General features: G+C 55.6%; 1 protein-coding gene across 1 annotated transcript; it reads left to right on the forward strand.

Annotated features, from left to right (window-relative positions):
* The first annotated feature begins 809 nt into the window (after positions 1-809).
* On the forward strand, positions 810-13,831 carry ACADVL (acyl-CoA dehydrogenase very long chain). The gene is made up of 20 exons (XM_088142090.1): positions 810-970; positions 1,085-1,166; positions 2,329-2,403; positions 3,246-3,318; positions 3,997-4,061; positions 4,156-4,290; positions 4,476-4,620; positions 5,134-5,263; positions 5,817-5,939; positions 6,150-6,348; positions 6,494-6,598; positions 6,930-7,016; positions 7,310-7,372; positions 7,952-8,053; positions 8,539-8,636; positions 9,613-9,685; positions 10,493-10,565; positions 11,049-11,121; positions 11,433-11,508; positions 13,424-13,831. The coding sequence occupies exons 1-20, from the start codon at positions 906-908 to the stop codon at positions 13,559-13,561; spliced, it is 1,980 nt and encodes a 659-aa protein (XP_087998216.1). The 5' UTR covers positions 810-905; the 3' UTR covers positions 13,562-13,831.
* The last annotated feature ends 848 nt before the right edge of the window (positions 13,832-14,679 follow it).

Below are 14,679 nucleotides of genomic sequence, written 5' to 3' on the forward strand. Positions count from 1 at the left end.
CCTGTATCTCTAGGGGGTCTGTGCATGCGTGTGCCAGGGCGTGTGTGTGGCCGGTAGCAGATAACTATTTTGTAATAACATATTTATTTTTTAGCTCTTTTTGTGTACAAAAAGCATTCAATAAAAAAAAACGTAATAAAGCCAAAGCGTGCGGCTGTGCGTTTTGTAAACCGAGTTGGATGCGGGGCTGCCAATTGGGAAGGGCGGCCGAGGAAAACCTCGCGCTTGGTGCTGTGGTTTGAATTCATCTGAGCCCGCAGATAAATCGTGAGTTGCGTAAGTTGCATAGCTTAGCAGGCCGAGCCGAGGTTTGGCTTATCGCGTAATCCGGTGTTCGTCGACCCCGGCAACTTTCGCGGGGCGCGCCCTTCAACTCCAGAGCGCCCCGGCCGACGGCTGAGGGCCGCGAGGCTACCGGCGCCAACGGCCGAATGCGCAGACAACCAAGCAGGCGAGGCCGCCCCGTCTGCGCTGCCCTCGGCAGGCTCTGGCCTCCAAAGCCGGGGGGGCGGGCGGGCGGGCGGGGGCCGCGCCCCCGAAGAGGCCGCCGGTCACGGGCGGGCCGGAGCAGGGCTTAAAAGTAGCCGGCGGCCGCTCCGGCAGCCCGGCCAGGCGCCCCCGCGCGCCCCTGCCCCTCGCCCGGCGGGAGGGAGGCGCCGCTGCCCGGAAGGGGCGAGCGGCCCGTGCCCGCGGGCCGGGAGCCGCCGGGGCGCCCGAGCAGCCACGTCCCCAGCCGGGGACTCCAACTCCCGGCGTGCCCCGCCAGCCCCGCCCCCTCCCCCGCTTGGCCCGGGAGGCGGAGCAGCCAGGCGGGCGGGGCGCGGAGCCGACGCAGCGGCGGCAGCAGCAGCAGCAGCAGCAGCAGCAGCGCAGCCCGCGAGGGGGACCTCGGCCCGAGCCCCGGCATGGCGGCCCTCCGACTGCCGCGCCGCCTCTCCCGGAGCGTCCTGCTGCTCGGGGCCCTGCGGGGGTGCGTGGCGCTCGGGGCGCCCGGGGGGGCGGGGGGCTGCGCGGCGCCCCCCTCGAGTTCGGGAGGCTGCGCCGGAAGCGCCCCGCGTTCTCACCGCGACCCTCCCTTCCGCAGGCCCGCCCCCGCCCGCGCCGGGACCCGCGCCCGCCCGCTCGGGGCCAGGCCCTACGCCGCGCAGGCCGCCGTCGCCGCCCAGGTACGGGGACGGGGACGGGGACGGGGGGGGCGGGGGCCGCCTCGGTGCTCGCCGCTTGCTGCTTCGGGTCCTCCCGGCGCTGCCCCCGCCGCGCCCCGCCGGGCCGGGCCGGGCCGGGCCGGGCGCCGAGCTGGAGAGGCGGGCGGTCTTCGTGAGGACTGGCAGCTTTACTTCTCCGCCCGCCCGCCGGCCGCGCGGGGGCCTCGCCCCGGACCCTCGCGGCCGCTCGGCGGAGTCTCTTCCCCCTCTACGGCCGCATCCCCGCCCCCTTTGAGTTCCGGGGGTCCCGCCTGGGTTGCGTCGGCTGAGCGGGGCCCCCGCCGGCCGAGGCCCCCGCCCCCGCCCGGCCCCTCCGCGGGGGTCACCTCTGCGGCCTTGGCCGGCCCCAGAGCCCGGTCGGAAACTCTCGGTGCCGTTTGAAGATCGGGCACGTCACCCCGGAAGTATGCGGGCTTTATCTAGGGGAAAGGTGAGGGCGAGGGCGGGCGCCGCGCGAAGCATCTCGCCCGCCAACGCCCCCCGGGAGGGCGCCGGCTGCCGCCTTGGAGGCGCTGCTCCCGCAGTCGCCCGCCCACCTGCCCCCCTTTAGGACCACCGCTTCCGAGCTGGGGGCTTGCAAGTCGCGAAGGCGTTGGCCGGCCACGGGCGGCCCCTGAGCCCCCCCCGAAGCCTGGCCGTTGCAACGGGGCATCGGCATCTGAAGCCGCGGGCTTCCTTGGTAATTGGGTGCATCCTGCGGACCCCGAACGGCGGCTTCTGGGCCAGGTTGACCTTTCCTCTTTCTTGTGCACCATCCTTAAGGGCAGGAGACCACAGAGGGATAAAAACAGGTGAAATAAATGTAACAAGCGGGCGGTTTACGCTCCAATTACGCGACCCAGGAATCTGTCACCACGTCAGCCTGAGCGAGGCGGTCCTAGATTAACAGTGTGGGAGTCTCGCCAGGATTAAAGGCTGGTTGCGCTACACAGCGCGCCGCGCCACGGCCGGCATGCCTCTGTCTCCTCTCCCGGCTGCGGCCCGTCAGTCCCAACCTCGCCTGGCTTCTCTAAAAACGAAGCAAGCGAAATTCGCTTTTACGCAGCCTTCAGTCCGAAGGCCTGGGATGAGGGAAGCGCCCAGTGGAGATCCGGGAACGTCACGCTGTGTCCCTCTTTTGCAGCCCGTCCCGGAAAAAGCCAGTTCCAAGGTGGACCTGACGTCCCAAGATGAGTCGGAAAAGAAGCCTCTGCCTGCGGTACGTGCCCTTTCCTCCCTCCCTGGAGGGGGGAGAGAATATTTGGGGGGTTAACCCCGATGCAGGGGAACCCGGCTTTGGTTAAGGGGAGGCAGAGGGAGCAAGGAGATGTCCTTCTAGCTTTGCAAGCTCCTGCTTTCCTATTGGCCGCGTGCACGTGATGTCACGGAAGGTCCAGAAACATCCTAAGGGCTGGTGGGGGCCGAGCGAGGAGGGGAGGAAGGGGATAGACCAACGAAGGCCCCCAACAGCTTTTAAAGGGCACCTGCCCTGGTCTCTTCCGGCCCAAATCTTGTTTTTCCCTTCCCACCTCCTCCGGCTTGGGCGGTGGCTGTTTCTGAGGTCAAGTGAATGCCAACCGACGCCTCTCTGGGTTGGGATCCCAGACGGCAAGTTGCTGGCTTGGCTCTGCCCATCCTAGTAATAAATAAGTTTAAATAAAAGCACCGCAGGGTTGTTGAAAGCTCGGTGGAAGTACGGCAAAAGCAGAAAAACCGGGGAAAGCGACAGCAGGAGCCGTGAGCTCTGCCCCGCTTTCCTAATTGAGTTGGGGAGGGCCGCAGAGAGATTGGACCAGGGGAGTCTGTGGGGGCCACGTCTGCCCGATGGTGGGCCTGGCGCCATGATCCGAGCCCTGGGTGCTGCTGGACTGGATTTTTGAGAGGGGAATCTCGGATCACAGGGAGAGCCGTGGGCCGTTAGCAGAGAGGCGGTTGCGTCCCTTCCCGGTCCCCCCCCCCCGAAACAGATGGTGCTGGGACTTCAGCCCAGGTCCCCGGGGCCGCAAAGGTGTCGCTGGCCCAATCCCGCTTATTCTTGCCTTTGCTCCCACCAACATCCAGGAGACAAAGTCGTTTGCGGTGGGCATCTTCAAGGGCCAGATCATCACGGAGCAAGTCTTCCCTTATCCTTCAGGTAAAAGAGGGGCGGCTGGGCGTGGGATGGAAGAGAGGGCCGGGGGGGTGTGGGGCGCTGTGTGCGTGTACAGGATTCCCTGGTCCAGCCCATGGATTGAAAAGTGGACCCTTTTGTACAAAAAGCTCCTTTTCTGCTTGTTTGTTTGGAGTCAAGGCCTGTTTGCACGGGGCACGGGTGGACCCAGGGAGGGCAGGCTGAGCTGAAAGGAGCAGGTGCCCCCCAGCTTGGTGGGGCAGGGGAGCCCAGGAGGGTGCTGACGCTACAGGCAGTCTTCAACAACCACAGTTGGGACCAGAACGTCTGTTGCTAAGCGATCCGGTCGTTAAGAGAGTTGTGCCCGATTTTGCAACCTTTTTTGCTGTGGTCGTTAAGCAAATCCAGCTTCCCCCACGGACTTTGCTTCTCGGAAGCCCCCTGGGAAGGTCGCCAATGGTGATCACGTGACCCCAGGATGCTGCAACGGTCATAAATGCATGCCAATTGCCAAGTGCCTGAATTGTGATCACGTGACCATAGGGACTCCACGATGGCCATAAGCACGAGGACCGGTTGTAAGTCACTTTTTTCAGCACTGTTGCAACTTGAACGATCGCTTAACAGTTGTAAGTCGAGGACTCCCTGTACCCCAAATCATCCAGTGGCTTGCCCCGAATAACTCCTCTGGTTTTGTTGCAGTCCTGAACGAGGAGCAGTCCCAGACTCTGCAGGAGCTGGTGGGCCCCGTCTCTCGCTTCTTTGAGGTGAGGCTTCGAAGGAGGGCTCTTTTGGGTTGGGGGCAGGTGGGAGGAGGGGCCTCCCCAAGCACTGCCCGCTGCTCTCTTCCCCCGTCGGCAGGATGTGAACAACCCGGCCCGGAACGACGAGCTGGAGCAGGTGGAGGAGAATACGATGCAAGGCCTGAAAGAGCTGGGGGCCTTCGGCCTGCAAATCCCCATCGCCCTGGGCGGGCTGGGGCTCACCAACACCCAGGTCAGTCCCGGCCCTCCGGAGGGTGGTGGGGCCGACTCTCCTCCGCTGCAGGCGGAGGTCAGACGGGGCACCTCGGGAGCGTCCATCGGCCTTCCAACTGGGGCGGCCCTGCGCTGGGCCCTCCCCGTGTTCAGAGGCCCTGCTTCTGATCCTGCGCGCTGCCTCTCTCCCCCTCTGCTCCCCAGTACGCTCGGTTAGTTGAGATTGTGGGCATGCACGACCTGGGAGTGGGCATCACCCTCGGCGCCCATCAGTCCATTGGCTTCAAGGGAATTCTGCTCTACGGCTCCCCCAAGCAGAAGGAGAAATACCTGCCCAAGTTGGCAGCAGGTAGGCTGGGTGTCGGGGAGGCACAGCCAGGGGGCTAGGGGAGGGGGAGCGAAAGGGAGCAGGAGGCGGCTCCGGCCCCAAAAATGTGATCTTTGCAACGTCCGAAAGGCAGGATTTCGTCTGGCACGACCTGCTCATCTGTTTCTCCCAAGTGGCCGGCAAAGGGCTGTGTCCGGATCCCGAGGATAGAGCAGATTTATTTATTTTGTTTGTTACTAGATTTACGTCCCAACTTCATTTGCGCAACTCAAGTCAGCACCTCCAGTTTTCCCCCCACGACCCTGTGAGGTGGGTTGGGCTAAGAGCGAGCGGCTGGCCCCAAGTCACCCAGCCGGCTTTTGTGCCTGAGGGAGGACTACAACTCACAGCACCCCCGTTTCTAGTCTGGCGCCTTCCCCACAACACCACGCTGGCTCTCGCGCTTCTCTTGCCTGCAGCTTGCCAGCTGCTGGGCCGGACGGTGGGCTAGAAGCGGGCCCCGGGAATGCCCTCTGTGCCACTTTGCCTCCGCAGGGGAGACCATCGCCGCCTTCTGCCTCACCGAGACCACCAGCGGCTCCGACGCAGCCTCGATCCGGAGCAGGGCTGAGCTCAGTCCCTGCGGCTCCTACTATACCCTCAACGGGAGCAAACTCTGGATCAGGTGAGGGGGCGTGTGGGAGCCGAGACGTTGCCCCATCTCCCGGAAGGAGCAGAGGAGCCTTGAAGTGCAGAACAAAACAGTTTTGGTGGCAGAACAGAACGAAGGCGAAGGCGAGAGACCTAGAAAACAAACAGCCACCGACGTGTTCTCCGCCCAACGCGAGAGGGACGGTAAAGGTGCCGGGGAACCGTTCTGCCTCAGTTTCCCCATATTCTGCTAGTCTGATCAGCTGATTCAGATCTTTTCTGACTCTGTTCATTTGCACGTACAACTGAGGCAAATTTGGGGGAGAGCGTTTACGTTTATCCTTTGGTTTGGTTTTGAACGCACTGATGATCACCGCCCTGCAAACAGTATACAAACAAGGAATAAAATAAAATACTAGAGGGAGGACATCTGAAAGCATGCATTAAAGCAAGAACAAAATGGCAGGAATGATTAAGGGAACCTCTCTGGGCTCCAGCTGGACCTTGCTGGGGGGGGTTCTGCAGTGGGGGGGGTCTGCCCTGCGGGGTCCTGAGTGAGGGTCCTAAAGCTCTGCATTTTCTCACAGCAACGGTGGCATTGCTGACGTATTTACCGTGTTTGCCAAAACACCGCAGAAAGATGAGACGGGCGCAATGAAGGACAAGATAACGGCCTTCATCGTGGAGCGATCTTTCAAGGGGGTCACCAGGTGAGCAGCTGAGGACCGCCCCCCGACATCTAGCCATTTTAGTTCAGGTCACGTTTTACCTGAAGGAGTTTCTTTGGGGTCCCCCTTTGGGAGAAGCTGCTAGCCCCCTCTTGAGCTGGGGTGGCAGATTTGCAGGGCGTGGTGTAGGGCAGGCAGAGAAGCCCCCCCAGGTGTCTTCTGGGATTTCTGATTCCCCTTGTGCCCCTCCAGCGGCCCCCCTGAGAAGAAGATGGGCATCAAGGCATCCAACACGGCCGAAGTCTACTTTGACGGAGTCCGCGTCCCGGCAGAGAACGTTCTGGGGACGCCTGGGGCTGGGTTCAAGGTGGCCATGAACATCCTCAACAACGGGCGATTTGGCATGGCAGCTGCGTTGGCTGGCACCATGCGGGCTCTAATTGGCAAGGCGGTGAGTGACTTTGGGGCACAATTGCAGCCCCCGCCTTGCCTTCAGATGCCCCCTTGAAGGTGTTGTTCGGGATGCGTCTGCTTGGGCCTCCCCTCTGCTCCCTCCCCTTCTGAATCTCCCTCCCGTGTTCCTTGCCATCCCAAAGGTGGACTTTGCTGCCAACCGAACCCAGTTTGCGGAAAAGATCCATAAGTTTGGTGTGATCCAGGAGAAGCTGGCCCGCATGGCCATGCTGCACTACGTGACAGAGGTGAAGGAGTGGGAAAGGGAAGGCGTGTGTGCCGATCAGCGTGGCGCCAAAGCGTCACTTCTCAGACCTGTGGCATTCCCATCTAACTTTGCAGCCACAAGGACTAGGAACATGGTTTCTCCCAAAGCAAATCACTGAGACAGATCCAAAGAAAAGACTGTTTTGTGTGGACTTCAACTCCCAGAATCCCCCATGGCTGGCTGGGGAATTCTGGGAGTTGAAGTCCACACATCTTAAACTTGCCAAGGTTGAGAAACCCTGGACTAAAGTATAATAATGTAAAAGACCTTCCTGACCTTCCTGAAAGACCCTCGGTGCTTCCTCTCTGCAGTCGATGGCGTACATGATCAGCGCAAACATGGACCGGGGGGCTTCGGACTTCCAGATCGAGGCGGCCATCAGCAAAGTCTTTGGCTCGGTGAGTGCTGGCTGGGGCGGGGGGCTGTAAAACAAGCGACTTGCTTCGCACGCAGAGCCTCCCTTTGCCACGGGGCCTCTTGCAGGTGCCTGCAGGCCAGGAAGGGGGACGATGCCAACGTGCAGCTGACCCGCCCGATGCCGTTTGCGTCCACCGCAAATGCAGCCGTCCCACTCTGGCTTGCACTGGAACCCTGTGCTGCTGGCAACTGAAAACGCGCAGCCGTCTGTCCGTTTCCAGACCGGAACGCTAAGTCGGTGTTGTTTTTGTCTGTATTTTTTCCCCCTGCTCAGGAAGCTGCCTGGACGGTTTCAGATGAATGCATCCAGACCATGGGTGGAATGGGATTCATGAAGGTCAGTTTATGGGGGACCAGCATCCACCCCTCTCCCATTTCCAGCAGCATTAGGGGCGCCTGATTCCAGGTTCACTTCAGACCTTTTGGCTGCTGCCGAAAACCAAAAACGATGTTTTCCATGCCTGATTCCTATCAAGTCCTTTTTAGCGACATTGGCTGAGGAGCGTGGCACAGGGAGATAAGAGCGCCAGCACCTGATCCGTTTCCCCTTTAGAACCACCGACTATGTTTCCTGTTCTTTAGGGCTGGGCTTTAATTTTCTTTCTAATGGTTTTCTCTTGAACCGGTGAGAAGGCAGGTCTCTTCGCTGACAACGGGGAAGTTTGTAAACGTCTGTTTACGTAATTGCTTCCTGAACCTTCATCGGTGTGAGAACCAAACATTCATTAGCTCTTATAGCTTGTGTGCCAATGCTTGACGGTGACTTCCTGGGTGGGAGACCATCGCATTTTGCGCAGGTCCCAGATTGTGGCTCCTGACTGCAGAGGCATCACCCCTTGGCAAAACCCTTCTGGCATTGATCAGCTTTGCTTCTCTCTCTCTCCCACCCCCCTTCCGCCTGCTTTCTCGGCCTCAGGAAGCCGGGGTGGAGCAAGTGATGCGCGATTTGCGCATCTTCCGGATCTTCGAGGGCACCAACGATATCTTGCGGCTTTTCATTGCCCTCTACGGATTTCAGGTGGGTTGCTGGAGGAACAGGCAGTGTGGGGAGAGGTTTGGGGGAGCTGAAAAAAGCTGGAGGCGGATCCTGATGGGTGGGCAAGGGAGCTGTAGGGATGCTGATCCAGAAAGGTGGCAAGGGGGGGGGGTCAGGGTGGCCTCCCGTTAGCTCTTTTGGGAGCAAGGAAAGCTCTGCGCTGGGGGGATCCAGGCCATTTCCTTTCTTGTAATGGTATGTGGGAAAGACCTTGAGAGATGGGGGGGAAGAGATGCTGCCTAGGGAATAGTCAGATAAGAGAGGGAATAGCCCACAGCTGCATAAGGGACGGAGAAAGAGGCTCCCTAGTTTCCTAGGTGGTAAAAGAGACGGCGGGAGAATTGTACTTTCAGACTTGCAAGGTCCTGTTCGTGTAGCTTTATGATAAAGTAGAATTAGCTTATCTGGCCATGTTTCCCGTCTGGTCTGACCCTTCTCTCTGACGCCGTTTCTTCTCTCCGGTCCAGAACGCAGGGAATCAGCTCCGTGGTTTGCAGCAGGCCATCAAGAACCCCTTTGGGAACGCTGGGCTCTTGGTCAGCGAGGCCGGCAAGCGGGTGCGCAGGTACGGATCTGCCCTCCCGGGGAGAAGAGAGATGGGTTCCCCCTGCCTGCATTCCCTTGTCAGGCTGGGGGCGGATTCCACCTTCTGTAGCTGGGGAAGGTGGTGGGTTTTTATGCTTCCTGGAATTTTAAAGAGAGGGAGTGGGAGGAATGCTGACGGTTGTAGCGTCACCAGTGGGGTGATTCATGCCTAAAGCTAAGCCAGGATGTTGAACAAGCCATTGTGGCTGGGTTTGCAGATCATCCTAAGCCACTGTTTCTCAACCTTGGCCTCTTGAAGAGGTGTGGACTTCAACTCCCAGAATTCTGTGCTGTGCTGGGGAATTCTGGGAGTTGAGGTCCACACCTCTTCAAGAGGCCAAGGTTGAGAAACACTGCCCTAGACCCAAAAGGAACACAGGCTGTGGGGTCACGAGCAAATCAGGCCTCTTTCTGCATTAGACAACTCCAGGAAACTTCTACACCGCAAGGATGTCATAGAGGAAGCAAATGCATCTGTTCTGGAAGGTGGACTGCCTCTGATACTGGAGGCTCTCCACATAGTTACTGTTGCTAACAGACCCGGGCTTTCTCTAGCAAGTCTGTCTGTCTTTTTTTTGTTCTGTTTTAAGCCACCTGGAAGAACAGCCTTCACTTTTTGGCAGTGAGTTCTCTGTTGCACGACAAAACGGGCTGGGTTGTTTTCTTCCACTCGTCCTGTGCCGTGAGCGGTGGTCATTTTTGCCATCCGATCCGGAGCCCCCGTCGAAGAGAGGGGGGTCTTTCTGCCTCGTTTTGTGAATGAATGAGTCCATCCATCTCTCTCCCGCTTTCCCCTTGGGTCATCTGTTTGTCTGCGCATTTCAGGGCCCGTTGTGTGAGCCTCTCTGCTCCTCGGTATTTTTAGGGTGGGCTTGGTAGGAATGCTGGGGCTGGGCTGGGGAGGGGGAAGAGAATTCTGGAGCTGCTTCTCACCCCCTTTGTCTCCCCCTCCTCAGGAGAGCAGGCTTGGGGACAGGGATTACCCTGAAAGGTGTGGCGCACCCAAGTTTGGAGTCCAGCAGTGAGCAGGTGAGTCTGCCTGGATCTCCACGCGGAGCAACGGGGGTCTTTGTCTCGTTGGGAGGGGAAACTGGGCACCAGCAGGTCCTGGGCTAGGATGTCGTGGGAAGAAGCCAGCAGTTTATCAGCATGGACGCTCGGTCCTTATTCAACGAACAGAGTGAAAGGAAAACGTGGCTTAGTTTACGGTGCCAACCCAGTGGTGGTGAGCGCGGATGTCTGGGCAGAAGGGGCAACCCTCCGCTTGCTTGGTTCCAACTGGAGAATTCTGCATTTTTTCTCTCAAAATGTCAGAAACTGCCCTGCTTTATTTTTCCCCGCATCGGTTCTGCCCTTCCCTCCTCCTTCCGCTGGCTTCGTTTATTACTGGAATGTGTTTGTTTTCCTGAAAAAGAAAAGTCTCTCCTGCTTTTTAACACACACAGATCGGCAGTGGAGCGTTTAAGAAAACCGAACAGTCACTTCGTTTGTCTTATTGAGGGAAATGATGTTGGTTATTTTTAATCCAAGGAAAGAGACAGTTTGGGATGAACCTTGGGTCTAAGGTAGCTTCTCCCATGCCGGGTGCCTTCCGATCTGTTGGACTACAACCCCCAGGCTTCTCAAGCCCCATGGGAATTGTAGTTCACCCATCTGGAGGGATCAAGTTGCAGAAAAGTTGGCCCAGGGCAGTTTAATGCCAAGGCAGCAGGTTTGCACACCCCTGGGAGTGTGCATTCAAATCTGGAGCTGGTCTCAGGAGGGGCCTGCATTTCTCTCGTGGTGGTCACCCACCCCCTTTCACCTCCCGGGTCGCCTCCCCTCTCCCCTCTCCAGACTGTCCGAGCAGTTGACCTCTTTGCGGGCATCATCGAGGAGCAGCTTCTCAAACACGGGAAGAAGGTCATTGGTAAGTTTGGGGGCCTCGATGGGGTGGTGCCACGGTGGGTTTCTTGTCAAGGGGGCTGGAAAGACAAACCTCTGCTCTCCCCAATATTCACGTCTTTGTTTTGTGAAGTTTTGGGTATTTTATTTCTCAATCTCAAGAGGAACGTTAGAAGCTTAATTCCTGTGATGAGAGCAGGGGAGGAATTAATCTAGAAACCGGGCTGCGAGCATCCTGCTTTGCACTGAAAGGTTTCTGGTGTTACCTACTACTTGCGCGGTTCCTTTTGTCCACCGTTGTGATATCTAAAGGGAATCTCCTTCTTCATGGCCAGCCATCCCCAATTTCCAACTCTTGGAGACAAGGGTCACACAAGGATTCCAGTAGGCCACAGTTAGAAGCTGGAATAAGAATATTTCTGATCCCGCTTCTGTCTGCATCCTTCCCAAGATTTCAGTTTTTGCTTTCCTAACCCTCTTTTTCCCTCCTCTCCCCCCCAAATTCCAGACGAACAGTTTATGCTGAAGCGCATTGCTGACAGCGCAATTGATATCTACGCCATGGTGGTCGTTCTGTCCAGGTGAGCCTTCGCCCCCAGGCCATTTTCCTTTCCTCTCTTACGGTGGAGCTAAAAATTAGAGAGGAAAGGTTCAATAGGGGATGCGAGAAGGGAGACCTCTGTGGCAGACCCAGTGGGCAATTTTAAGAAATTCTGGACCGCTTTTCCCACGGAGAGCAAATGAATCAGAACTCTCAACTCCTGTGGTTATTTCTAGTCCAGCTAAAGATCTCTGATTAAGCGACTCCCTCCCGAATCCCCCCACCCTGTAATTCTCTTGCCCTTCCAAAAACACCCAACTGACGTTGCTCCCCTCTTTCTCATCCTGATAGAGCATCGCGGTCCCTGGAACAGGGTCAAGCTACTGCTGAGCACGAGAAGGTGCTTTGCGAGACCTGGTGCATGGAGGTAAATCTTCTTGGGGGGGGTTCAGTATCTCGAGGTGCATAACCTAAGGGAGTTTGGAGTGAGTAGAATGGAGAAAAGCAGCGAAATGTAACTCTTGTTTCTTCCTTTAGAGCAGCGTTCCTCAACCTTGGGAACTTTAAGATGGGTGGACTTCAACTCCCAGAATTCCCCAGGCAGCCATGGAATTCTGGGAATTGAAGTCCACCCATCTTAAAGTTCCCAAGGTTGAGGAACACTGTTCTAGTGTCATCAGGGCACATGGTACTTTATAAAAGTACGAGAGTCCCAGACTCACCCCACATGATCCACAGTCTTAAGATTTGGCACAGGACAGAGAAAGAAAGAGAGCGGAGAGTTAATAGGAAAAGGATATGCAGGAAAATCAGTTGCAAAGGTTGGTGGTTAGTACCAAAAATGCACGGCCATGGCCGCTGGAGTCTGTTGAGAAATTAAGAGACTTTTGTAAAGCAAATGAGAGCAGAAATGGAGGCGCAGAAGCCACAGCCAGGAAGCTGTTGAGATCCCTTGTCCAGCTCTTCCTTCCAAAACCCCTTTCTAGGAACCTTCAGCCTTGGGGTCCTTGATCACTCCCAAATTGGGAGGATTTCTGCCCAAACCAAGTCGAAGTGTGTCTGGCTCTCTGAGGTTCTCAGGGCCTCTATAAATGACCTGCTCCTTAATGCATCCAGAATGACTTATGAAGTCTTTGGAACATTGTGCACAGATGCTGTTCGAGAGGAAAAACCTTTCTCGCTCTGAGCGCTGTCAAAAAGGAGTTGGAAAGTCGGCTGGCCATCTTTGCAAAGTCAGAAGGAGCCGTCTTGGCCCTAAAACAACAATGCCAGGAATCCACCTTAATGAAATGTTTTCATCAGGCCAATTAATGTGCAAAATTTTGAGAAACGTTCTGCAGCAAAAGGGGGGGGAGATTGATTATTATTAAATTTATATCCCACCTTTGTTTTATACAACTCAAGCCATTTTGCGTAATGCTCCCACCTCCAGTTTTCCCCCCAACGACCTTGTGAGGTGGGCTGGGCTGAAAGAGGAGGGTTGCCCCAGCGTCCCCCAGCTGGCTTTTGGGCTTAAGGAAAGACGAAACCACACATCTTCATTGCAACGCATAGGCTCTCATTCATGGAAGTATTATTACGTGTTAGATTATTAAATGTTCCAGCCACAAATCTTCATTTAATTACGGTCTTGGCTGAAACCAGGACCAGCCTAGAAGTGGTCAAATTTGGCTCCATCGGGTTGAAGTCTGCTGAGTCAAAGAAAGAAGCAAACCCCGGTTGCATTCCCAAATTTGAAATACAAAATCTGACTGTCCCTTGGAATTTTCTCCATCCTTCAGCTCCTTGGTAGATGGAAAACAGGAGCAAAGTTTGGCGGGTTTTTTCTTAAGAAAGGTCAGGATGATTTTCAAGGGAACACGAACTCAAGAGAAACTGCGAGAGCCAAACTGGATCCCTTTTCCTAAGGGGATGTAATCCAGGAACGATGAGGTACAGCTCCTGGTAATGTAAAATCCTCTTTATTGCCGAGAGCTAAATTTGATCATGTATAAGTGACAGGAAAGAAAGCTGAGGTAATTGGGTTAGCCTGCAGTGAGAGAGTGGAGCTTTTTCATTAGCCACGTTCTCAGATAGGCTAATGGAAAAGCAGTATATAAATAATTGGAATTAAATAAACCTTCCTTCATCTGGAGCAAAATCAATTACAAATGAATAACTAAAAGCGATTTTCTCAGCGGCACCATCCGCTCCCGCCTTCGTGTCGGGAGGTGCGCGTGGCCCTGCGCCGTTGTCAGCTCTGCTCCTCCTGAGCTCCTCTCTCCTGGCATCTTCTCGTTCCTGTTTTTCGAGCCCCAACTTCCTTGGGGTGGGTTTCTCAGCTGTCCTTGTCTCCTGCTCAGGCCTACGAGCGAGTCGCCCAGAACCTGACGTCCCTCCAGTCCAGCTCCTCCCAGCAGCTCTTCAAGAACCTTCGGGTCATCTCCAAAGCATTGGTGGAGAACGGAGGGGTGGTCTCCCCCTACGCCCTGGGTTTCTGAGACCCCCAGCGTTCAGGGCTCATTCCCCTGCCTGCGCTAGAAGATGGGGCGCCATTTTTGGAAAGAGAGGCCTTGTTGTTCTCCAAAAGCCTTAACGTCGTCCGCAGACGTCCCCGTTTTTGAGACCCTTCCGGCGAGGGAAATGTCGCCGTTGGCCTTCCAGGTGCCAGCGGTCACAGGCTCCCTGGACATTCAGCCGTCCAGTTGCTTTTGCAGTCCCCGCTGTTGTGTTGTACTTTCTGAGAGTTACTATTAAATGGTTTTATCCAATATCTGGTGTGAGGATGGGGCATAATTGATGGCGCGTGGGAGGGAGGAGGAGTGTGCCAGGATGGTGCCCCCCGCAGCGCAAGTGATTTTGAAATTATTGCCATGTGATGCAGCAGATTGGAAATGTGGAAGCAGCACCTGGTGAAGGCAGCTGTCTCGAGTCGCACATCTTTCCAAAGGGGGGGAGAGAAAAGTGAGATTCTGAGCCTGTTTACAGCAGAGAAAAACATGTGCAGCCCTCTGGACAATTGCTGTGAAATAGTAATAATAATAGTAATAGTAATAATTCCAATCTACTTGATCATCTATGAGGCATACCGTGGGAACTGAACTTAAAAATGTGGCAGAGAGCAATTACCAGTTCTTACCTCTTTTTTAAAAGATTGTGGATACCTGTTTGCCTCATTATTTTTCCTTTTCCTTTTTAAAATTTTGTTTTTAATAGCAAGCACAAAAGCCAGAAAGCCAGCAGGGGGGGGAAAAAAAAAGACAAATGGTAGTTATACGTTGGAAGAAAAAAAAAACCCTATATATGTTATAGTGATGGAGATAAACTAAATATGAATAAAAGAAAAATGAACAAAAAGGAGAAAAAGTCTATATAGTGTCCATAGGTGTTGGTATAAAATTAATTCAGTTTGTAAGCTTATCAAAACTAGACCATAAACATTGTTTCTACACAGGAATTACAAAGTGGAAAACTTAAATATTTTAATTCGTGTGGGATAAATTAAATGGCAATAAATAGGGAGAAAATGAGATTTCTAGAGCAAAGCTCCAGGTCTTTTTTTCAGGTTGCACTTGATTATTGACAAGATTCCTAATTGCAAGTACCGTCCGATGAAGAG

Source organism: Python bivittatus, unplaced genomic scaffold (assembly GCF_059951505.1).
Source record: "Python bivittatus isolate LINGU-HERP-01145 unplaced genomic scaffold, Pbiv_v1 ctg000370_np1212, whole genome shotgun sequence".
Taxonomy (NCBI): Eukaryota; Metazoa; Chordata; class Lepidosauria; order Squamata; family Pythonidae; genus Python; species Python bivittatus.

Coding starts and splice junctions, on each gene's coding strand:
- ACADVL (XM_088142090.1), top strand. CDS start 906: ATGGCGGCCCTCCGACTGCCGCGCCGCCTCTCCCGGAGCGTCCTGCTG. Junction 4,062..4,155: donor CCGTCTCTCGCTTCTTTGAG/GTGAGGCTTCGA, acceptor CCCCGTCGGCAG/GATGTGAACAACCCGGCCCG. Junction 10,566..11,048: donor ACACGGGAAGAAGGTCATTG/GTAAGTTTGGGG, acceptor CCCAAATTCCAG/ACGAACAGTTTATGCTGAAG.